The following is a 26,220-nucleotide window of genomic DNA, read 5'->3' as shown; positions in this document are numbered from 1 at the left end:
ATGGACCCCCGTGAATGTGTCAGCCAGGGGAAGCCCAGCCTGTCCTTTTCCATTGAGGAGATCTTAAAGAAACCTTCTGCCAGCACCACCTCAAGCAGTGAAATCAGGACCAGAAGTAACTATGCTGAGACATCTTTAGCCCTAAAAGCAGGATCACCACTGGCCTTTGGTAAGTACATCACATAATGAAAAATGTTCTCCTTTTTTTTTTTTTTCTTTTTAAATCTCTAAAGCTAAATTTTGATTGGGTAGAATTTTTATTCTTAAATTTAGCAGGAATTTTGGATTTCTGTAGTCAAGCACAAATCATTCATTATATACTCAGAAATCATCTTTAAAAATTAATTTCCTTTTAACCTCATGGTAGATTTTACTCTTCTGCCAGCCTTTGTTGGGATTTTGTACAATACGAAGCCCTACTGTTATTGGAGAGGTGCATATGCAACCTCAGCAGTCATTGCAGGTAGCTCTCTTCAGTAACATCGAGGCGTTCTTATTGTAAACAAATGCAACATCCTTTATACTTCCCATTACAAAACAATGGTTCTGTTATTAAAGGAGAAAAAAAAAAAAAAAAACACCTGTCACAAGGAAAGATGGGCATTCAAACACAGGAAGCTGACCTAAAACTGCTGCAACTAAGTGAAGCTGTTGGAGTTTCACTTATATCAGGTGAAACTGTCTGTGGTCTGGAATTAGGGCCAAATCTGTATCATTTTCTGATAAATCTGACCACTCATCCTCAAGCAAGAGAAATGGTCTGTAAGGGTCTGTAGCTGAGGAGTTTTAGAACTCAGTCACCGGAACAAGACATGAGAAAGCATCTGTGTTTAATCATTTCTGCTTATCATCAGGGACACTAGGTTCTTTCGTGTACTAAATAAAGCCTACTTGTAGAGAACTAACATAACTTTGACTATAGCAAACCAGCAAGTGCATTAACCTTTCTGACTTCAGTTTCCTCAGTTTAGTTACTTCAACCGTAATTGAACTTTTACCCCTTCTGAAACTATTTTTTTCCTTAACAAAGATCAACAACAAACATATTCTGGATTTAGTATTTATTTTTCTTTTTTAATCTGTATCTTCCATGAAACAGAGATGTTTTATATAACCAGACACATTCAATTGCTGAAAAATGACCAAGAGTTTTGATGGAAGACTTTCACTCACTAGACAAAACTTATTGCTACACTTTGCAATACATAGAGATCCTTCATGGATCATCACTCCATTTCCCCAAAAAATGGATGAACCAGTAGTGAGGGAGGGAGTCTTTTTCTAAAGACCTGATGGTTGAAGTAGCCACTGCTTATTCTCATTGTTTCAGCTCCAAACAGGATCCTGATCTAGACTGGAAAGCAAACAAGACCTAAATAAGGAAGGAAACTACAAAAAAATTGAGCTCTTGGTTGGTTACAGTAGTTGCTCTAGAGGTCAGTCCCACTACTGCTGCTTCAATCATCCTTTGCACAAGATTTGCACTTTCTTGTTCCCCCAGAACACAGGGTGACCTCACTCTGTACAGCAGTTGTTTCCTGACCATGGGGCAGAGCATACCCACAACACATCTCACAGCCTGGGAGCCCCAGGCACTGGGACTGAATATAACAGCCAACTTTGAACTAGTACCTGCAGCTTTCCACGGAAACCTGCACATGAGGGAAAGGGATAGAGTTCTACTATATTTTCTCAGAACCACAGAATAGTTCAGGTTGAATGGGACCTCTCAAGGTCATCAGTTCAAAGAAAGGATAAGTTCAAAGACAGACAAGTTTGCTGAAAACCACAGCTAGTGTTGTTGCTTAGCTGTTTCATGACTGGTACTGCTGGAGGGGTGCAGCCCCTAAATGTCTGCTAAATCTGCCAGTGCAGATCAGACCTTAACGGCAGCAGATCTAGGCTATGTTTTAAATACAGTCCTGAAACATAGAACTTAGTAATTTGTAAGAGCGGACAGGGGCATAGCTGATGCTGGTGCAAGCGTAACGGATCTCATGTGCTCATGGAGCCCAGGTGCCAGGTTGCCTAGTGGGGGGAATGGTGGCATGAGCTCTGTGGGAGTGGGGTTTAGTGAACTGAAATTCCTTTCCATAGGGCCCATGGCCATCACTTCGTGCCACTGGATCCAAAGTGAGACATGTAACGCCATGGGAAAGAGAGTCAGTGTTCTTCATAGCATGGACCATAAAAATGTATATTAACAACACGAGACTCTTCTCTGGGAACAGAAAAGCATGGCAGAAACAGGGTTTTTTATAATAATTCTGTTTCGTGATCAGTATGTTGAAGATAACCAGCTCTGTTTCAATGTGCGTGTCAGCTAAATGTGCCACTCGAAACACAAGGTCTGACAAAACTGTATGCAGGACATGGTGGGTTCCTGGGACTGCATTGCTGTACTGCCAGGACAGTCTCACCCCAAACCGCTCCACCTGAGAATACAGTCAGTTTTCCACCTTGAAAACAATGCAGGCAGAACAACCAGGCTTTGTCTTTGACTTCATCATCCAGCCAGAGAGAGACAGTAGCTGTAACAAGAGAATAGTGACCCTTCTCTCCCCTGCTAGCAAGCAAGGCAGGATTAATTTACTTAAGGCAATGTGAAATGTTAACTAATGAAAATAACATATACGCATGGAGATTCACTTAGCTGTCACTAGAGCTGGGAAAACATAGGAAAGCCACATAGATATTTCAAAAAGTTGTTTCACATTGCTTTTGCAACTGATCAATGATTTAAAATAAAAATTAAAAAAAAAAAAAAAACAGGAAAGAAAAAGAAAATTAAGCTTTTTTACTGTTGGTTTCTAACTAGCTCCAAAGATTTACCCAAGCTAATTACTCTTTACTTTCCCATCAGAATTGCCAGTTTTTGCAGATAAGGTTTATTTCAAAACTGCAATACCCTATGCAGTACATCTTGGGATAATTGCTGTATTTCATCAAAGTCATTCAACTTTATGCCGTATAACACTGACATTAAACAAATTGTGTAAATAGTTAGCTATATCTAATTTGACTCAGTGCTTGCCAAGGTCAGGGAACTGAAATGAGCTAGGGAACTTTTTGGAAATTCCAGGATGGGATACAAATCCAGCTGCTTTCCCAGAACAGCTCAGCAGCAGCAAAGAAGGAAGTACTGAGGGCCAGGGCCAAGCCATATCTTACTATGGATTTTAAGAATATTTTCCACCTCCTATATGTTATGTATCTGAGCCATGTTGTGATCCATGAGAGCAAGAACTGAGCCATACATGTATCCATGGCTCCATGAAGTAGATACCCAGGCCAGAAACGATCATCCGGATGGTCTGCTGATCTAGGCAGCCTAGGGACCAAGACCACACTTGTCCTAAAGTCTAAATCTAGCCACTGAGTGTTAGGAAGATGGGTGGAACCAGGAGATTCAGAATGTCAGAAATGAGGACACAGAGCTTACCCTGGAGTCTTTTTCCAAGGCAACCCAAGGGCGCTGGATCAGATGACCTTCATAATTTGCTTCCAACCTAAATTATTATGCAATTCTTTGACAAAAAGAATGTGATGTACAGTGCTAGCCACTCATAGAAAGGTGTGATAGGAGTCAATCACATATAAGAAGATCTCTGTACCTGATTCCTAAGGTTTTTTTAAGGGTATCTCCAATGGGGTTTGGAATAAGGAGTGTAGTCTTCCTACAAACCCAGTTGTAATATTAAGCATTTGTGAGGCGACTTACAAGATGACCTGGAACTGCAGCTGTTGATCTGAAGTCTGCTGAAAGTTTTGAATTTTTGAGAGACTCCTACCAAGTTAAAAAAGGAACAGGGAAAAAGAAGACATTTTAGTATTCAGCCTACGTTTCTCCCCTCTTATTTTTGTCACAATGCCTAGAAAGAGTAACTATGGCCTTTGAAAGGGACACAAATAAGCATGCCCAACAAGCGTTGGTCTCCTTCTTGGTGCCAACTCCTTCATTATAAACAGAGAAGACTAGCAGCCTGTTTTAGAAAAAGGGCCAGTACACTAAATGAGTCACTCATCTTTTAAGTGAATTGGTCCTTCTTCTGAAATCCTTTGGAACCTGATTTCGATGTGCTTGAAAGTACATCTGAAATAATTGTTCATTACTCCTCCAGTTTCTGTCAGTGAGGTTCCACCAACAGGAGGTCCTTTGTCAAGGCAAGGAGAGCTTGGGATGAGGATGTTGCACCTGGGAAATTAATAGTAAAAGCAGTAACAGATACAGTAATTATGTTATTATGTCTGCATTATGCCCTGTTGTGTTAAGGATATGCAAATTAATCTGAATTTAACTGTGGCTTCACACACAAGTGTCAATATGATAATTGTTTACTTCACCAGTAGCAACACTCCACCCCCGTTTGTTGCAAAAGAGGAAACAAATGAAGGAATATAACTGAATAGATACCACCTGGCTAATATCAACAATTCACCCCATCTATAACAAGGAGAAACAGACCACCTAAAAATAAATAAATAAATAAATAAAATAAAAAAGTAGAGGAGCAAGAGAAAAACAGCACAATAAAAAGCTGCTTGCACGTCTCAGTGACAGACTCTTCCTTGCTCGGAGCCTTAGTAAGGCCTTAAAATCATATGTTTGAGGTCTGCAACAGGTCTGTCTCTCTCCAGTGATTACACAAAGAGGTTTAAGTGGAGCTTAGAGCATCTGAAATAACTTCCTGTTTCCAAAAAGAAATCTTGCAATCTTGCCTGACATTTCCCATCCTTTCCTATACAGCTGAAAGTCAAAATAAAAAGACCATTTTGGGCCACAAGTCAAAGTAATTTCTGTGCATAGTAACAGTATGCACAGTAACAAATATCTCATGTTGAGCCAGGCTGAAATGTCATCACCATCCCCACAACAAAAAGGAATGAAGAAAACTGCATTCCCTGGAGGCAATCTTACCCCATGCCAATTAATAGATATATTTCAGAGGTCTCTGCTGGAGCCATATGAACATGCACTGAAAAATACTGGCTAGCCTAGAGAGCTGCCACTGCAGACAGGAGCCTTGTTTGTTGAGGAGAGCCAGTACCAGAGAAGATTGCAATAGGGGCAGGACTAGACCTTGGGGCTCTTAAATCTCAGGTCTGTGCTTTAAACTCAGTATCATCTACCTTCAATCTTCTCCAGAAAACTTTGTTGATTTCTCCAACCTCTCTATAAGGTTTATATCACTATAATTTACTTCCTTGATCTCAAACAACAGATTCTCCCACTCCTTTCTATCAGTTCATGCAAACATTGGTATTTTCCCATCTGTCTAGGACAGATTTCCACTGGGATTCCCATGGGACAGTGGATTCCCTCCCTGTTTTCTTTTCTTCAGCCTGTAATAATGTTATCCATGTTCATATGTAAGTCCTGTTCATCACTGGGGTATGCAAGTATCTCAGGGAAATACTTTGAGGGGGAAAAGTTGTATATGAAGGATGAAGACTTGAAAAAAAAATCTATAACTTAGAAAATGCCAGTGTCATTCTGAAGAAGGTTTAGTGACTACCCCTAAAAACACCTTGCGCAGGTACTCTTGTCTTCTTCATTACTGTAGGATATAAGCACTGTCATTTCTGTCCACATTCGTCTTCACAGCATCCCATCTAGAAAGGGAGTACAGCTAGTCCTTAATTTAAGGATGGGAGATTGAGATAGAAATCCTGGGCTAAGAACCTACACTACACTGACATCCTCCAAGCTCTTGAGCAAATCATTTAACCCCAGGCCCAAGTTAGTGACCAGTTCCAGGTCTACCTTCTCCTTTATCCCATGAATGTTGCTTGAAACCCTACCTTTTTTTCTCACCAGAAAACTCAAAATGAATTGATCCTAACTGTATTAAATGAGTTCCATTTTGCACAATATGCTTCAAACACAGAGGTGGAGCTCATACCATGTTCTTAAAGTCAGCATGGCTGGATGCAGGCAGTTGTGTTTAGAAGTTTCCCCAAAGATTTGTGATAAATTGAAAAGATAACATTTAAATAATCACTCCTCATTGACATGAACTTTTGGCTGATTTCCAGGGCTCCTGTAACTGTATTTTCTTCATGTCAGTGTAATCCCTCTGTACAATTCCTATTATGTGGGCTTTTACTGAGGGCAGAATTGGGCACTTTGTCTCCAGATGTTATAATTATCATTGCTCCAAGGCTGGCTAGAAATAGGACTTATTATTTGTTCAGAAAATAAAACTTTGACAAGCCTAAAAAGTTAGATGCTTTGCCAATGCTATATCCTGCACCAGAAGTAAAATAGGTATTAAAAATGGATTTTCTACCAGTACAATATGTTGAGTGTCACAGCTGTTATTTGGATATAAGAGGAGAGAAGGAAGAGGGGAATAGCCCTAGGTGCTGCAAACCCCAGAGCCTAGATGTGGGTGACTGCTCAGGAGTGAAGTCCATTAATAGCTTGATGTTCTTTGGCTTTAATAACAGACAAATCTGTGCTGTAACATTAGCTTCACTCTGGTGCTGACCATGGCAAAAGTCTATTGTGCTTATGTGTTGCCTCTTACTCTGCCTTTCCAAGCAAAGAAATCCAAGGGGAAAAACTAGACCAAATTCTAGGCTTGCCCATTAAAGCAGCACAGACCCAATTATCTTGTTTCTTGGTTTTGTCTGCTTAGTTCTACGCTCCCATTCTGAAAATTTCCCACAAGGGTCATCCAAACTTTTCAGGTGGAATGAAGCAGTGAGCAGTTTAGATTTTGGGGGGCAAGTTTACTAGGATAATGCTCCTGCAACATAGGGGTCATCCTGGCAATGATGCACAACACAGGAAGATAAAGGCCATTTTAACTATGATCAGGTTTGAATGGTAAAATATCTAGACCACACTCATGTTTCTTTTCTTTTCTTTTCACACATACTGGAAGGTGCACCTAATGACAGTAGCTTTATCAAAGCTTTCGTGTGCTGTGTCCTTCACAGATTCCAGCAGCAGGAGTCAATTGGAGAATGACTTACCTTCGGATAAAATGCTTCTCCCTGCCATGTGTACTACACCCATGACCAGAGCAAAGAAAGTGCAGGGAGCCCACTGCAGGAGACCTACTGACAGCCCAGCTTCCCTCTTGAGTGAGGAAACAGGTCGTGAACACCCAGAAGGCAAAAGAAAACACGATGAAGAGGAAGATCAGCTATGTGATTTCCCAGTGGACCATCCGCTTCATGGTGAGTGCCTCTAGATTCAGACTTTCTCCCAGAATACCCCAAACCACAGCTGTTACCTTACATGGCACTACGTGGCAATACATAACAGCAGACATCACAAGTATTTCTTGTTAAGCTCTTGCTTGAGTCAGGGGGATGATTCTTCAGTCTCGTCATTGAAAACATGGAGACCCACCCTCTGAGCTAAGCTCTAGCTCAGGCTTGTAAATCCTACCAGTTTTAATGACAGGGACTGCTTTGGGTGTTTATTGCCCTCCTACTTTAGGTGGCAATCTACGGAGCTAGCAGGAAATGGGCATTGCACAACGTGGGGAGCAAGGCTGCTGAACATGCCACATCAGCTTAACGCGTTGTATACACCTTGGACCCACTGCACGGGTGGTGAAGAGGTCATCACCATGCACACAGGCAAACTGTTGATATGCAATAGCTCTGGCATGTAGGATGTGACAAGTGCCGCTTTAAGATCTTTGAGTTTCTGGAGAGGTTAATATGGACAGTAATACTACACTTCAGAAAACAGGTGCTTGGTAGCAATAGTAATATCTTTGCTGCATGGTTCATTATGATTCACTCCTTTCTGAAAAGAAAAGAAAAGAAAAGAAAAGAAAAGAAAAGAAAAGAAAAGAAAAGAAAAGAAAAGAAAAGAAAAGAAAAGAAAAGAAAGGAAAAGAGAAAGGAAAGGAAAGGAAAGGAAAGGAGAGGAAAGGAGAGGAGAGGAGAGGAGAGGAGAGGAGAGGAGAGGAGAGGAGAGGAGAGGAGAGGAGAGGAGAGGAGAGGAGAGGAGAGGAGAGGAGAGGAGAGGAGAGGAGAGGAGAGGAAAAGAAAAGAAAAGAAAAGAAAAGAAAAGAAAAGAAAAGAAAAGAAAAGAAAAGAGAAAAGAAAGGAAAGGAAAGGAAAGGAAAAGAAAAGAAAAGAAAAGAAAAGAAAAGAAAAGAAAAGAAAAGAAAAGAAAAGAAAAGAAAAGAAAAGAAAAGAGAAAAAGGAAAAGAAAAGAAAGGAAAAGAAAAGAAAGGAAAAGAAAAAAGAAAAGAAAAGAAAAGAAAGGAAAAGAAAGGAAAAGAAAGGAAAAGAAAAGGAAAAGAAAAGAAAAGAAAAGAAAAGAAAAGAAAAGAAAAGAAAAGAAAAGAAAAGAAAAGAAAAGAAAAGAAAAGAAAAGAAAAGAAAAGAAGGATAAAACAGCACAGTGCGATTTCAATAAAGGCCGTTGAAGGCTCCTAGTGGGTTCGTGTGACTGCAAACACAGGTGGCTTCACTGACATCCACACATCTTCCTCAGCCCATACTCTGCAAGTTGGCAGAGGAAACGTCTTTGTGTGAAATACATCTGAAAGAAAAGCCTTGCTCCTGCAGCTGCTGCTTTGGTATACGTGAGTCTTGTGACAAGCTGCTGTCACCTCCTCCTCCACAAGACAAAGTCTGTCTTGATGCAGAGAGAAGTGTCATAAAACAACGAGATATTTTAGCCTACTTCTGGCCTGTAAGCTGCAGGAAGCTGATGGCAACAGGGCAAAATCATGTGTTGCTTCCTCAAGGTAGAGCCAGGGCAGCATGTCTCCGCCACACAGAACTGCCTGAGAGTGTTAAAAAGAAGTGCATTTCATGAGGGAGGGAGTTCCCAGCCATGGGGAGGCCACTTTCCAGGGTGTCAGAGGAGGAAGGCAGGTGTCCTGACTCAGCACTTAGCTTCAGTGACCGGCGCAGTGGTTGGTACCAGCCTCATCAGCAAAACAGGGGGAAAGCACGTAATTACCTGCATAAAACTGAGCCGAGCTGAACAGGCCCTTTCAATGACAACTTGTATTTTAAAGGCATTTTAAACAAAATCCCTCTCTTCTCTGGAGGCAGTGGGGTTTTGAAACCAAGCAGAGGTTTAATGATCTGCCGTTTTCTAGGCTCCTGGTTCCCACAGTTGCTGAGCCTTTGATAGAAACTTGCTGAAGGAGAGGGAGGATCTGAAAACACTGGATTGGCATTTTCCCCACAGTGCACAAACAATGATGTTTCAGATTCTGTGCACACACTGTGTCATTCTTAGCAGAGAGCTGAAGCCCTGGGTTTAAAATACTTTGCAGCATCATAAGCTCCAGCCGCAGTCCTCCACTTCGTGTTAGAGGAGAAGAGCAGGTGGCTCTTTTTCTCGTGCCTCTGGCTGAGGCTGGAGTCACCTTTTCCAGATATAGTCAGCAGCAATGCCTCCAGGAGAGATGGGATGGCACCATCCCCTGCAGCAGTCTATAATCTTTACAGCTTGAGCTAATAGCAAATGAACTTCTCTTACCATGCCTAGCAACTCTGTGCCTCAGGCATACTTTTGGCATAGTAGCTATGGGATGGTTACATGTCCTCTAAGAAGGCATCTTGGTGGTGCCAAATACCCACAGCATATGCCACAGAGGTGTCCTCAAGGTCTCCCTTGTGTTCACACTGAGTATGCTTACAAGTGCCCAGGGGAACGGCACCAGTCTCAGCAATGGGAGAAAATTCTGACATGGGAGACATCAGTCTCTCACCCTTCTATCTGGATAAAGCACATACACGAATTGAGACAGAGGGCACTAGGCTCTGGGTAAGCATACACGTGTACAGTTTTCAGGGAGCAAAAGAAACCAAGTGAAGAAAACCAGAAGAAATAATATCACTTTGGAGGGAGGAAAGCTGGTGTTTGGTGCTTTTTGGATAGGAGGAGAAAGACGAGGAGGAGGTCATGACTATACGCCCTTCATGGGCAAGAGGTTCAAGACAGCAAGAGCACCCCAACCGTGAACCCTGAGCATGGATTTGGAGCATGCTTCCAGGCAAGCCTATAACATTGCAGTGTTCCTAAAAACTTGTTTTTCCCAGAAGATGGCTTATGCGACTAAGTGGTATAGAAATGCAGGGTCATTTAAACTAAATAGATTTATGCCCTTATCACAACCTATTTACAGGAAGCAATGCCTCTTGCACTTTGAACTTAGAGGCTGCATTGTAAGCAAAAATAAAAAAGAGAAAAGCCCTTTTATGCTAGAGATATGCTTGCGGTGCCATTTAATTCTGCAAAGCTCCCATTTGAATTTGGAAGCCTTCATTCCTCATGTGAACGCTTTCACCTGTGACTTACAAACAGGGCAAACTCTTGTGGCCATCGGTCAGCATCACAGCAACATGTCCACGTAAATGCCCGAGTTAAATACTGAGCCCCTACTTTCCTTTTAGTTCCTTCTCTCTGCTCTGTGTGAAACTCTTGCGACTTGACCAGTTCACCATGGCCGAGCAGCAAAGCATGAGAGGAGGACATGCTCCATGCTGGCCAGATCTGTGGCAGCTCCTGATGGAGATTGCCATGATACTAGTTCAGATCGTCATGGGCAATTCTTTTACATGTGCTGGGTCTGGCTGTATACATATCTGTGTGTGTGTCTGCTCTAACTTTTTACTTCCAAAGGCAGTGGATGAGTGTGCCCATCAATGCAATTATTTCATTTTATTATTAGGCTGTTAAGCATGGGTAATGGTTCCAGTCCTTTGCTCCAGCCAGGGAGCAGTCAGTACCTTGGAGAAACCAGATAGCATCATCAGCTTAATATCCTGGCAGATGCCCAGTCTTCTGGGACTTCTTCTCTGGGCAATAATTCAAGTACAAGGTAGATCAGGCTTCCACAAACGGGGCTTGCTCCTAATTTCAGTGGGAACTGGGGGTTTCAGGGCCTGGGAACAACTGCACAATGTTATTTCCTGCAACTCATATCTTCATTATTCACTGTAGAGGAGTGTGCCATAGTGAGTCAACGTCAGTCAAATATTTCTATAGCAGAAATCCTCTGCTCATTGCTGACTGGGGTCTTTTAACTACTTTTATAGTTTTATTATTATGACAGTATCTTTGATCCCAAAGCATATTGACAAATTCTGCTGTCAATTATCATAAAGACAATGGAAAATATGGAGATGAGCCCAGTCCTGGAGAACTTCCAGTATAAGTCATGTCTCTTCTGCATTGATGCCAATTGCAGGCATCTTTAGCTTAGTGTTTATGTTTTCTCTGAAGCCATAAATTCATTTGTTCTGTTCATTTGCAGATGATATGGTCAAATCCATGTACCCTGTGAAATGGCATGATTTATCACTTGCAGAACAGTCTTTTCCCCAATATGCTGACTTAATGCATTTATAAAACACCCAAGAGACAATGAAGCACTGTATAATCACAATTCCAGATAAATATCGGCTGCCCAGAATACACCAATGGGACTGAGAAAAAGGGCAAAAGCATCCCATTGTCCTGAACAACAAAAAGAAGCAATTCTAAATGAAAAGGAAAAGCAGGGGGAAAAAAATAAATTCCTATATACATAATTCTGCTGCCACCGGCTGTCTTACCAGTCTTCTGTTTGTTAATGTGAATAGTCCCTGCAGTCCTGTGTCTCTGAAGTACAGTATTCCTATACGCACTGAGAAATGCAGCGAACCATTGACCTTGATTTAGTGGGTTTACCTGAAGCATTGTTGAAGGCTAGTTCTTTGTTTTTCTCCCTCTTTGAAGACTAACTGTTTTTAATCACACCGTGGATATTAAATGAAAGGCATTAAACCTGAATCCTTTACTCTTGCCCTTCAGACTACGTTCACACAGTAGTCTGACTGATACAAGTAAGCACTGAAGCAAGAAAAGTTGTTGGCAGTTGAGGACTATCATAAATTCTATTTGTGCTTTTTTGTTTGTTTGTTTGTTTTTGTTTTGTTTTGTGTTTTGTTTGTTTGGTTGGTTAAAGCGAATGTTAGCATGCAATGCTTTTCTTCAAGAGCTCCTTCTTTCCCGGGAATTTTAGATCCAAAGGGTATATTACACAGGAGCCAGAGGTTAATTTGTTCCTGCTAGTCAAATCTATGTAATGTGACCACTTGTAAAGTTGGTGGCACATCTTGATAAGTTTACTTCAAAGGTCTTGCAAGTACTTATTGACTTCTCTGGAATTGTCTGAGAACTTCTCATTACATCCCCGAGATCCAGTGCTTTTAATTACTGTTCATTAAAATTGATGGCAAGCCTTTTACTTACTGTATTAGCAAATGCTTTATGCTGAAATTAGAAACATCAGAGACTATGTACTAAAATAATGATGGAATTATGTTTTATTGGAGGGAGAGCAGACTCTGAGGCTGGGATGTAAATAAGCATGCCTGATTCATGTTTAGAGGTTTGCAGGTAATCACAAAGAGCTGGAATAAAGCAACGAAAATAAAAAAGAAAAAAAGAAAAAAAAATGAAAAAAAAACACCTGTCTGTGCAACCTGTAATAAGCTCAGCTTTCTGACAAAGGTGGTTGACCAGAGAGTGTGGGGAGAGCAATGGGGAACCTGTATTTCTGTATTTCACAATGAAAACCATTATTGGATTAGTCAGGTCACTGCTTTCTCATTGTTCACTGATTGTGAGCATCTTTAAGGTGAATTTTGGCAATGGCAGAGCAATCTCAGAAAGTATGTTTTAAACCTAAGATGTAGGTGAGTGGGGAAAAGTACATATATACCTGCCCCAAATTCACTTTGACCTGAAGGAGTTCATGAACATGGAGGTCATTTAGCCTGGGAACAGAACTGATACCAGGTGGTGGAAAATACCAGGCACCCCGGTCAGTTGAGGTCCCTCAAGCCACAGTCTGTGTGCTCGCTCCAGACTTTTCACAGACCACTGGCTGTGCCAGACTTATGCACAACAGGACAGCATCATTTGTAAACACCATCAGCTCTTTGCTGGTGATTGAGAAGGGTTATATTCACCAGGGGCTCAGGCTGATGATGAGCACCATCCTCTGCAACAAACTGCCCATGTGAATTGTTTCATGTGTGCCTTCTGCTCCCTGCCAGCTCCTCTGAAAAGCAGGCTAAGAAATTCCCGCAGCCACCACCGTACAGCTTGCTTAAAGGGGTTTCTGGCCTGGCATTTTTAGCATTCCAACCCACACTGCCTAAGTCTGCACCTCTCTGCGTTTCAGCCTTGCTGTCAGGTGATTAGGCACTGTACTCCACGCCAGGGTGAACACGGCTCTTCATCAAAGAGTTGCGGACTGAGGAGAAGGAAGTTGAGCCTTTAACAGTTTGAGTCCTGCTGCTCTGCCTTGACTTCTGCTATGCCTCAGTGGCCAGCAGCTGGATGCTAAATGCTACGTTTCACTAGCAAGAGGCTCTAGGCGGAACACATTGTACATGTACAATTCAGATCAGTCTCACTGGCTATGCCAGTTCCTCTTGAAAGTGGCTGGAAAAAAAAAAAATTTAATAAAGATTAGCCACGCTGCCATACTCCCACGTAAATAATGCAGCACAAGCTCTTTTGAAAGCCATGAGCCACCTCTTTAACTAGGAGAGGGACTGCCACGGGCACATCTCTGTACACAGACAAGCACATTTTGTCCTGATGCCATCAGCATGCTGTAATAGCTCTTTTAGAGAGTTGCAATTGTTTTTGCTATGGGCTTGACCATCATAAGCAGAATGTCACCAGAGAAGAACAATGCTCAGAAAAGTCACTGGAAGAAACCAGCTGGGAGACTCAAATATCTATAATTGGTTGAATCAAAAAGAAGAGAGTGAGTTACTTCTTTTAAAAAGGCTAAAAGGAAAAAAACACAACCCAGCCAGATATAATGAGGATCATTGTCAAGGCTCCTGAGTTTCTCTCTGAGAAACAAATGGTACAGTCATCTTTGTTACACAGAGAAAAATATATTTTTGAGCATATGAAGCTAAAGCCACTGCTTGCTTATGTAAGTGCTTTCTCTCTTCTTGACAAAGAAGCAGCAAAATCTTTGGATCTGGCTATCAGATGCTGTGAGAGGCTGTCTGTCCAGAAATGACAAAGAGGATTGCAGAAAGATAAACTGATCCCACAAGTTTTCACCTACCTAGATTACATACTTCAAAGCAGAGATGTGTCAGCACTGACTTCCAGCCCTTCTCTTGGGGTTTTGGTTCCTTATCCCTCCAGCATATGCCCCTCGTATTGAGACCGAGTAGGCTTCATACAGTCTTGGCTTGCTAATGGGCTAAGCGCAAATCGGAGGTGCAATTGCAGCATTGCAGAGATCTTCACAAAGTAGCATATATTTAGCTGGTTCAGGCACACAGGGCAGCTGAAGCACAGCAGCCTAAGGTGTAGGCTATTTGCCTGCTACAGGCCAGAATGAATTTGCCAAAGCACAGCATTGCTGCAGATGCACAGCTTTTACTTAGCAAATGCAGGTACAAGTACTAGTCTTCAGTATTGATTCACTTATGCCTCTAATATCTTGCAGCTCTGTTATGGAGGGTGGTGAAAATAAGCTTAGCTAACATGGTATAAACAAGAGATCAGACTCCTTAAGCTACGAGTAGTATTACAACTTTAAATTGCCTCCTTTTTTTTTAAGGGGGGGCGGGGGGGAGCAGCATTGCTACACTTTAGTCCCCGTGGATATTTGGAGATCAGAGATCACACAATATAGTACATTGGGTGGAACCTCTAGAGACCAACTTGTCCAACCCCAACTCTAAGCAGGACCAGCTTAGATCAGGTTGCATACGATTTGTCCTGTCAAGTTCTGAATATCTCCAAGGCAGGAGACTTCTCAATCTCTCCAGGACTATGTTCCAGTGTCAAACTACCTTCATGGTGAAAATATTTTTTTCCTATTATCTAATCAGAATTTTATTTGCTGTAATTTGTACTCATTGTTCTCATTCTTTAACTGCACACCTTTAAGAAGAATCAGTATTTCAACAAAGTTCAAATGTTTCAACTTGCTCTAGGTCTGACCTAGTAATAAAGCCAGATCTGCAAAGGACAAATGTGCCTGTTTCTGAATTTAAAGAAGTTATAATGCTTTATCAGTGTGAAGAATCTAGCCCTTCCAATGTCAACAATAAGGCAATGTATAGACAGCTGTATCTCTAAGAATCTACAAATGCTGACATATCTAGCTGCCTGGTATTTTCAGGCTTGGTTTCAGCAGTCAGCTAACCTGCAAATGACTTTCACAGAGCATAAAAGCACACTTGAATATCCCCAGCTTTTACATAGAAAATAGCTCAGGAAACTCAGACAGTCTTATTTCCCCAGAGACTCTACAGCCACGTTTGTAAAGCCTATGTTACACTTCCAACACTTTCTAGTCTTATATCTTCCACCCACATTCTTTATTAGACTGTAATTCTGAATGCTGTTGTTTGCTATGGGATCTCTAAGCTAAGGTCCCAAGGCAAAGGAAAGTATCAAAGCTACAGTCAGAGAAAGTTTCATCTTGCAAGGCAAAATGTTAACATACAGTCCCAGATTCTTTCTATTTTTCATAGTGTTTTGTGGGTTGGATTTTTTTTTCTTTTTTGAAACAAAAATAGAATGACTGATTACTTATAGAAAAAATGCACTCTTCTAGATTTCCTACGGGCAAAAGCCTTGATTAGGTCACAGGAGTCTATTTTGTTAGCAATTTAATTTCATTTCCAGTTGAAATCAAAGCCTGTCCTTCAGTCTCTACTGGCCCTGTACCTGACCTCATGTTATTTTATTTTGTTTAATCTGATGAGTTCCAACTTTGAAAGATCTGGTTTCAGTAGAAGTGGCACTTCTGAGCACTGTGTAGATTCTTCCCTTACATAACAGTCTTATCTACAAAACAGCTCACCATGCCTTTCCAAGAAGGAAAAATGTGGAAGATGTAAGAGCACACTGACAGCAAGTTTCTTTTGCCTGTCACCGAGCTATATGGGTCATTTTCATACAAAAGATGCTGAAAGGAGACACCAGAAACTCATGAGCCTATTCTCTCTTAACTGTGTTGTCCAGTCCTGGACACCTTTGGGTGGGACAGATGATCTGGCAGATCTATTCCCGATCCCATCTATAGCATAATTTTTAATACTGTATGTTTCAAAAAGCAATAGGTCGGTCCTTCAGGTACCATAAGATGTCCCATCTGCACAAAGTTTCTTCTCACACTTACACCAGCTACGCATAGACTTTGTCTTCTCATTCTCATATATTCTTTGTAGGGTAGTTTTTCCGGATCCTTCTAGACTCATGATCTTTACTACTGAGTTTGTTCTATACCCCATCCCTGTAGAGATAGTATTACATTGATTGTTAGAGATGTTTTCTTGAGTCAGTGTAGGCTGATTAATTCAACAAACTCTGCACCAGGTGTCCTTCCAGCATCCAGAAATTCTTAAGCTTGTAGCCAGGTATAAATATCTACATTAGCATCTCAGTCTGTAGTTTGTATGAACATGCTTTCTATGGAGAAGTCCTGCAGCTAGTATGGTCTGATAATGTAAACCATTCCTTTTTAGCTCAGGTAGTATTCTCTGATTTGGGCACTAAAAGTCTTGCCTTTAGGTTTTATTCCATATTATACAGATGATGGTTGTCATGTTCTGTATTTACAGGCAAAAAATACTGATTACTGTTTGTATGGTACCCACTGTGATGGGGTCTGACCCATCTGGCCTTTGGCATTCGTTTCATTCCTATCACGGTCCACTTCAGTCATCTTAATTCTAGAGAGTCTGGTCAATGTATAAGACAGAAGGGTTTATACTGGACTAAATCATTATTTGCTGTATTCTGATGGAATACTAAAAAATACTATTTTTTATTTGATGTGACATCCTAGATTTTGAAATGTAGACATTTTCTTTCTTTGCATAGTTGTGAAATTATATTTCAGTTCACTAATATAAAACATTAAAAAAATACATGGGTCTTTTTTTGCTTCTTCAGAAATCTTCCGGGAGGTCGTGTGGTCTGTTCTCTTTCTTCTGAAGGCTTTCTGGTTGCTAGAAGTTACATAGACTGCCTTGACATACAAAACCTGGCAGGACATGAACCCTGCCAGCATCCCAGGTATTTATGTACAGTTGGGACTATAAGAACAAGGAGGTGGTCACAGTTGAGATTAGGTTAATTCCTCTACTCTGTTAATGTTGGGGGTAGAGTGCAGCTTCTTCCAGCTTTGGGGAGCAGTCTCCCACTCTGGCAAGAGGCAGGAGCTCAGCTCAGTGTTCGGTGAGATATGTGGGACATCACAGGACGCCTCCAATTTCTGAGACCATGAGCAAGGTCAGGGCAGAATTCACTTGTCTGGACATGCTATATGAATTGCCCTGTGAAAGAGAAATATGAATACCATATGTTGTAATGATACAAATATAGCAGAGATATTCATTACTGTATGACAGGACATGATGTACTTGACAAAATATCACCTTGGTACTCAATCTTACCTGTCTAAAATATCTCCCAGGAGGATATGGAAGCCAACTGCCACAGAGAGGTGTGAGGTGAAAATCTTCCAGACAAGAGACACTATGAACTAAGTTAGTGCTATCATATCCACAGGGGACATAGTGTCTTGGGATTCATATTCTTAGTAATGACAGTCCATATTTCCCTTTTTAATCCATACAGCAATAAATGCCCCTTTTCTTATAGACGTATTTTGTGAAGGTTCAAGTTGATGCAACTTTGTAATCAGAGCTTCAAGGAGAGGGTGCCCATTGCTATCTCCAGTATATATGCACAAAAATATTTCTCATTTCAAATCTTTGCCCCAGTGGTGTCAGCAAGATTCAATTTAAATGACATTTTTCCCTTGGGGCTGAAGCCAGGGCTGCAGTCTAATGAGTAGTACTTTGATAAGCCAGTGAAAAGTCTAATGATATGGATTTAACTCTGTTGGACATGAGCTTTATTAGGTTGTTCCTGAGATATGAGAGTATTGACAGTGTTTATGATAAATGACGCTTCTCAGTTACTCTTGCATGGCTGGTCTCCTTTTCAAAATATCTGAAGTGTTTAAAAAAGAGGAAATATTCACAACAGAATATATTAACTTACTGGTTCCCATATATTGTCTCCTAGACATCTTCCTACCAAATCAATGAGCAGAATTTTTTATTCCTTATTTTCTGTGTCACCAGGGTCAAAATTAAGTTTCCATTACAGAATGAAAGATGTCATTTTCTGGTTGGGGCAGAGCCCAATTTCCAACGGTTAAGGTGCTTAGTTACCTTTTTCAAAGTTTTAGCCCCAACAAGGAATACTTTATGCTAATACTACAGGGGGAAGAGGTGTAAAGTCTCTTTGAGGGATTAAGCTAACCATCTCTGGGTAACTGTTCCCATTAGGAAGTGTATGCATCTAGGTACGTGGTATGTATCGTAGCTGTCATCAGACCATGGAAGACCAAAAGCAACTATTCAAAATGTTCGTTTTCTTCAGCAACATGGTGTCAGTGCCAAATACTTCAGGAGAGATTTGGATTTTTACACTCCTATCAGGCTGCAGTTTTACAAGCTCAGTAGAAAAACAAACAAACAAACAAACAAAAAATGTAACTTGGGGCATAACATTTTGTGCTGTTCATCCAATGTCATCTGGAAGATTTTCCATTTGTGCATCAGAGGGGATTCCAGCCTTGAGATGTGGCTGAAATCCATGTTTTGCAGATCAGTCACCTTACAGCTCATTTCTGCCACTCCCTTCTCCTCCTCTCTGCAAGACATCAACCCTTCAGCATCATTTCAGATCAACCCAGACCTTATTCTAATTTGTACCAAGTGATGTACATAGTTCATGATCTGAATGAAATACCTCAGTGTAGGAGGGCATTATCAAATTAGCATAGGTGCTGATGGAAAAGTCTGTGTGGTCACACTGCAGCAGCTGAAGGAGTAGAGCAGTCAAAGAGTCCTCTCAGGAAGTCATACCACCAAAAGGTCCCCATACACAGTTCTGTGGGTTTTAAGGCCTTATAGTTCTTAAGCACAAATGTGTTTAGAGATTTCCCACACCACAACAATGTAGTCTGGAGAATATTGTGACTTTTCTTTGTAAGGTAGTATTTTTGATGCAATCGTTACCCGTCAGTGAAGTTGCTGACTATCCCTAAATACTGCTAAAGGAATGGTATGGAAAGAGAGTGGAGATCAGTTAGTCTGGAGTGGTTTAGTTCTTTTCACAATGTTCACCCACTTTGGATACTCTTTGATCTTGCTGGCATCTGGGAGGAGTAAATTCATCAAAATCAATGGAGTGCCAGTGGAATAAAATCTAGGGCTAAGATCAAATTCAGACCAAGCAAATTCACTTATATTTGTAATTTCTCATCTTATCTGAACTTGTGTACAACATGTCTTCTGAAGCTGACTCTTCTAACTCTCTTGTTCTCCATCCATGAATCACTCCAACATTCAAGATCAGGTTGGGTGTAGTGTAGGGGTGGAGCAACTGGCTTGGGTGAGGCAGTAGGGTGGAATGGGTGCGGTGTTGTCAAAGAATCTTATTGGGTAAGAAATAGCTGGAGATGTCTGGTGACAAGGTGACCCAGGAAAGTAGTTACTGCTGCCCTGGGGTGAGGAGAAGTTGGGTTTGTTGATTGTAAGGTGGTTCACTCTCAAGAGGTCCAGCAGTGCTTTTCTGCTTGAAGCTAACAGTGATCTAAAAGCCACCATATCACTCATCTCAATCTCATAAAGAGTCAGTACCTATCCAAAATAACTCAGATTCAACTTTTAAGGTAAGAATGAACAAGTTAATGCAAACAGAGCAAGAGAGCACAAGGAAACAACGAATAGGCTGCAGACTCCGTAGTAAACCCAGCAGTAGTAAAAAAATACTAGTAAAAAAAAATTTGCAAGAAATACAAATATGCTAAAGAACTGAGCTTACACCAACAAGGATCTTGTTCTAAGATGAAGAAGCAGACCTGACACAGTTTGTCTATGGACAAAAGTTACTCCATTTACTCATTATTCCCCCACTGCCCAACAAGATTCACAGCCTCCTGACTGTGGAAAAGTTCATGTTAAGTCTAAGGAAAATACAGATTTCTATTTTATTTAATAAATAGCTGCAGATGACCTTGGATATTCAAACCACTCTTCTGAGGGTGTTATTCCTCAGAGCTTGGGGAAAGCTTAGCAAAACCAGTATGACAGGAAAAGATAGGCATGGAAAATTTATAAGCTGAAAGAAAAATGGTGATTTGTTACAGTCATGAGAACAGCACGAAGACAAAACAAAGTATCCACTCATTCATTGCCTTTACATTAAGGATTTGTTCACAAATAGTTAATAACAGATTATAAATGAGCAGCAGATGTTGTGTGCATGTGACAGATGAGCAACAAAGGTCAAAGTTTCGTGCAACACTAAAGGATGTTGATGACAAAACCATTGCAGGGTTAGTGTGGCTAAAATACATAAGGTTTTGGGATTAAAATACATAGGTTTCTGTAGTAGCTCATATGTAATGAATCAGTGGAATTAGCACTGCAAATAGACACTGTTGACTCTACTTCAATGCTAAAGTCCACATTCACTGTTGGGTCAAGAGACAGTCACCTATTGTTAAGTACACCTACTGTAAGTACATCTCTAGAAGGAGTTGGAGATGCCATCCCAGCTGCACAGCAATTTGCAGGAACTGCTGGATCTGTGAATCTCCTTGTGGTCATGTGGTCATTTGCTATGAAATTCAATACACCTTTCCTTGTTTGCACAGTTGAGAGGAAAGGGAAACGGAGAATCCGGACAACATTCACAGCTGAACAGCTCCAGGAACTGGAGAAGATTTTCCAAGTGACTCACTACCCGGATATCCATATTCGCAATCAACTGGCAGCAAAGATTAACCTCCCAGAAGCCAGGGTTCAGGTATGTTCTGCCTCCAAAAGGTTAAACTCATTGCACCAGTTCCTTATTCAGGATATGTTCATAATAGTTTATGTGTGAATGACAATGCTAATGAAATATGTGATCTCTTTCTTACCTTACGGAGGAGGCCTTTTACAAACAGGGAAAAAAGTATTTGTCACCCAGTTGGGATTAACCAAATGGGGTTAAACAAATGGGATTAATCAAAGGGTTAACAGGTGCTCTAAGCATCTTAAATGCACAGCAAATAGGAGTTGCAGATGGTTATAAGCAACTTGTTGGACTCTGTAGCAACAGAATGGCCATTTATGAAAATATTTATTAATCATCTATCAACCTTTTATAGGACATTGTAATTCAGTGCAAACTCTCACCCACATCCCTCTTCTACAAGTTCACAAAAAAAGTTAAAATAACTGCCCAAATGAAAATGTTTTCTTACTGTTCTGTAATTTGATATCATGGACTATAAATACCCTGGCTGTAATTTCAGTGCATGGAAGCTAATCCTGTTTCCCCCAGCTATAATGTAGCCTTGCTAACAGAGCTCAAAATTGACCCCATGTGTTCAATGCATATGAAAACTGCTACAGTGAAATATACATACCACTGTGTATTGGAATTTGGTGTTGTTTATCAGGCACTGCTGTGATGATTTTTACAGTTCCTGTACTCACCATAATGCCGGAGTCATCAGTGTACTTCCATGTACATGTCCCACTCTAACAATCAAAGTTCAACACTGATCAGTTTATTGACTATGACATGCCTGGGACTATTGACTAACTGTGGTGATACTGCTTCATAGTTAGATGACAGGGAGAATTGGAGCAGCATAAATGTAATGTGCTCATTAGCAATATCAGTGCACCCAAAATGCATTTCTGATAGCATGGAGCGCAAGCTGGGCTACTAGTCAGTATTCCTGACAGAGGGCCAAACCACATGAAAGAACAGGACCATCTTCTGGGTAAAAAATAATTTATAATCTGTAGGGAAAAAAAAAAAAAAGAAAGAAAGAAAGGAAACGAAAGAAACGGAATTATCATGGGAGACATCAACCTGAGATGTGCAAGGAAGAAAAAACCCATCGTGTCTGAATTTCAGATAGCAAATTCCCTATCCAGACTGTTACACTTGACATGGAGGTTCTGCAATTGCCTCTGTATTGGCTGATAAACTGGTCACATAACTCAAAAATAGCAGTAACTTAGGTATTTTTGAAATCAGAGAATCATAGAACCAAAATCAGCTATAAGTCAAATGACTTCAGAGAGAGAATTTAACAACAGCAACAACAAAAAAGTGAGCAGCTATTGGGGTAACCATGTGAAACATTTCACAACTATGTGAAAAGCTTGCGTCCCCCAATCAAGAAACAAAGCTATGTTTCCTACAAAACAATTTAAGTGGACAGATGGAATTATATCCTTGCATGTGTGCATGCCTACATCCAACTCAAAATGAAGAATGCTGGATGAGTAAACATTAGAAACAGAAAGTTATAAAAAGAAGGAATAAGCAAAGCTAAAGTATACAGGCCAAATGTGGTCAGAAAAACAAAGGATCATCAGAAACTCAATAAAAATACATTAAGAAGAAAAAAGTGAACAATTTCATTGATCTGTAACTCTACAGAAATAGTGGAACAGTCAAGGAGAGTGCAGAAATGGCAGAGATGCTCAGTCATAATTTCTGCTCTGTCCTTGGAAATATGTCAGGTAAGGTGGCAGTATCACGTGATGGTGATGAGACACTTTCCATCAGGACAATATTGAATAGCAGCTACAGACTGACGTTTTTAAATCCAGAATCTCAGTGACTTGCTTCTAGTAGTTCTTAAAAAGCTGCTTGAGACGCACTTTGGATCATCAGTTTTGATATTCAATCAGTCCTGTAGCACAGTGGAAGTTCTGGGGACCTGGAAGAAAGCTAATGTTGTGTCGGTATTCAGAAGGGTAAAGAGAACAACCACATAATGACTGACCTGTGAGCCAAACACTGATTTCGGCAAAATGATGATAAAGCTTATATGAGTCCCTACTCATGAAGAATTAAAGAAATGGTAATATATTTAATTCTGATCAACACTGGCTTATGGAAAACATTGGTTGTCAATTTCATCTTTTTTTGATTAATTATATACTTGGTTGATAGAGGTAATAACACTGATGGGATGTCACTGTAAGGACCTTGCCTTGGTCTTACATCCTTCTTGGATTAAGACAGCAGAACAGATCAAGATGTCATGTTCTAGTACACAAGAAGCAGGTGTTCAATTGCAAATGAGGACGTTTCAAAGGAGGCCTCTCATAGGAACCATTTACTGACACAGAGGTCAATGTGAACTGCATAATCAGTAAAATCTTTAATGATAGAGTTATGAAATGGTAAGAAGATAAAGGACTGGTAAATAAGGAAAAGGCTTGTTCTTTAGCGTGCCCTAGGTCATTGGTTATGTGTCTGCAAGAGAACAACACAGGGACAATCACAGAGCAACAGACAGAAGCCATTCCTACAACACGGGGAACACCACCCTCCCTCTATGCTCTGTTTTAGCCCCTCTTTCTTCATACAACTTGCTGAGAACCCGCCCTCATTCTGGTCCTGGCTAATGCTACAGCTGTGATGGGCAAATGAGTCTTTTGTGAAATCTCAGGCAAGATTAAGGAAGCAATTGACCCTGGCTTTAGCACCAGAGCGACTTTCATGAGCACCCATGGGAATGTTGTTCTCTGTCTCAGTGCCACAGCTCAGGAACACTGGAAAATTTAAGGTTACTAACATGCAGGAAAAAAAATGGTATCAGTAGGTTGCTATCTGTGGTGGATGGAGCAGGGAGGAATAGGATTAAATCCCAGTAAAGAGAAGTCAGGGTGCACATTTAGAAATCATCCTGGGGAGGGGGGTTTTTTGGAGCAGCTGGGGATAAAAGGCAGTTTAGGCTCTAAACACAGCTATGCCTATATTAAAAAAAAATAAATAAAAATCTATGAAGTGAGGACTTTAACCTACATGCAGACTCTGGAAGAAGCACTTAAAAGGTTGAATTTTTGGCTTTGGCACCCCCCTCTATTTTCAATCACTTAATCGATGATAAAGAGGACTCATTTCATGGTTTTGTTTCACTGTATAACTCCTACCTGGTAGAAAAGGAATGTTATAGTTCATACACACTGAGCAGTTCTCAAACACACACAAACCCAGCAAAAAAGGTCTGTCCTTTCAGCAACCTCGGATACTTCTATCAGCAATATAGCAGAGGTCTCCTGACGTTCCCATTACTTGCTGGGCAAGAGATGCAGAAATAATTGAGCTGTTCATTATTGGATTTAAAATGCATATATATTTACAACCAGCAGCATATGGTTTTGATCCCTAACACCTTGTGTTCATCTAAATTTCTTGCCAAGAAATAAATGTTTACATTCAAACAGCAAGTTCCAAAGCCAGCTAGTCTACAATGGAAGGGGAATTCAACTTTCACAGCAATGCAACAAGATGTACTACTGTGGCTGCACGGTAAATGCTTGCATGCCTCAGCCAGAAGCCAGACAAGTCAAACCAGCTGAAAGATAAAGAAGCTCTCCCTCGAGAAAATTAGTTGTCTGTTGTCCAGAGCAAAAGAGATGGCAGATAACATAGAGTGCTGAGTGACTCAGAAGGTGGCATCCCCATGGGTCTTTTGCTTAGGATCCTTACATGAATTTCAGAATGTTACAAGCTAAATACAGGAAGAACCCTGTTACTATAGCTCCATGGGTGACACGCTTATTGCAGTCCAGCAAACATCTAGGTGGGTCTTTTCCCAGTCTATTCATCTGAGAGCAGGTTGACAAAGTCCTGCCATGCAATAAGTTGTACCTCATAAGGAAATCATAATGCCATATCTCTTGACTGCTGTGAAGCTTTGACCATGAAAGGATTTACTTTCCAAGGAGATCCCTAGAAGACCTGTTGCACACTGTCCTACTGTCTTTCCTTGAAGAGGGGGATGGACCTAGACCACTACTACAGAAACAGGGCTCTGCTACAACATCAAATGATATATAATCTTTATTAAAAGTTTTGAGTGAAACAAAACCAAATGCTCAATAACAGCTGTGATTCTGTGAGAGAAAAGTGGCTGTCATGATCGTGCAGAGATCCCACGTGTTATGCAAAATGCAAAAGGTGTTGTGTCAAACCCCATGTTTTCCTTTAGGTTCAGCCTCTGGTTTTGCTGAGGTCATTTAATGAGCAGGAAAATTAGTTGAATGTGAGCAGTTCCTTCTTTATCTGCTGCTCATTTCTGTGCCCTTTCATTTCTGCCTGTATCTAGATCTGGTTCCAGAACCAGCGAGCCAAGTGGAGGAAACATGAAAAATATGGCAACTTTGGTGGCCTTCAGCATCTGACAGAAGTTGATTTCATTCCTGCTCCCAAGGCAGATATCACAGTAAGTATTGGAAGCTATGTATAAAACCAGTGAGGGGGAGAAAGCTATCCTTCACCAGGTTACCTCTTCACATGGGACTATCCCAGAGAGGGAGGACTGGAAAGGACAAAATGGTGATATGATCAAGTTAAATCCCAACAAATATGGTCAAATAAAATTTATTTTTTAAAATAAGTATTATTCCTAAACCTATTTTGTAAATATGCCACGAGGGCCATCCTACCCTATTTTACTTCTAAATCATATGCTTGTAAATTGTGCTTTGGATCAAAACATCTTAACCACCAGCAATGTCATGAACAGGAAAAAATATGGCATTTGTAACCACAAAGATGTGTTTCTTTAGGCAGTCAAGATCTTTTTACAATGTCCAGCCTACTTAGGGTCATCAGTGTTTTTTGCCCTTGCCCCATATCCTTGCTAACTCCAGGGCAGTTAATCTAGGCTGGCACACAGGCTGTTTCCCCGACAGGAGTGTTTCCATAGCTAGAACAAAAAGTATTTTGCCTTGCTCCCCGGCTGACAGCACATCACTGGGTTTTAGGGAGTCTATTCTTCTAAACTTTTCTTCTTAATTACTGAGCACCAGGGAAACAGCCAAGGTTGATTGCAAATTGTATCTAAGTAAAAGTCAGTATTGATTTACCTGAGACTTTGTTTTTATTCTTGAAAGGCTCCTAGCTTGATGCCGAGAAAGCTTGCCGCTACTGTCCCTGCTGTGGGATACTACTCACCACTGCAAGGGCAACTGACAACTGCTTGGCTGCCCAGCATGCTCTCCTTCATCCCTCACCACCTAGAGCTGCTGCCATTCCCAAAACCGTATTTACTTTTCAACGTCCTCCCCCCCTATGGCACCTACAGCACGCCACTGCCCCACAAGTTGGAACAGAGCAGTATCTGCGCCAGCTCCACATAG

The 26,220-nt window shown here is 40.9% G+C and overlaps 1 protein-coding gene across 1 annotated transcript; it reads left to right on the top strand.

Annotated features, from left to right (window-relative positions):
- Window positions 1-26,220, top strand: ISX (intestine specific homeobox). The gene is made up of 5 exons (XM_035551826.1): window positions 1-169; window positions 6,946-7,188; window positions 20,712-20,863; window positions 25,185-25,301; window positions 25,975-26,220. The coding sequence occupies exons 1-5, from the start codon at window positions 1-3 to the stop codon at window positions 26,218-26,220; spliced, it is 927 nt and encodes a 308-aa protein (XP_035407719.1).

This window comes from Cygnus atratus, chromosome 1 (assembly GCF_013377495.2).
Source record: "Cygnus atratus isolate AKBS03 ecotype Queensland, Australia chromosome 1, CAtr_DNAZoo_HiC_assembly, whole genome shotgun sequence".
Classification (NCBI taxonomy): domain Eukaryota; kingdom Metazoa; phylum Chordata; class Aves; order Anseriformes; family Anatidae; genus Cygnus; species Cygnus atratus.
The sequence above is the reverse complement of the archived record's forward strand: the minus strand, read 5'-3'. Positions and strand labels throughout refer to the sequence as shown.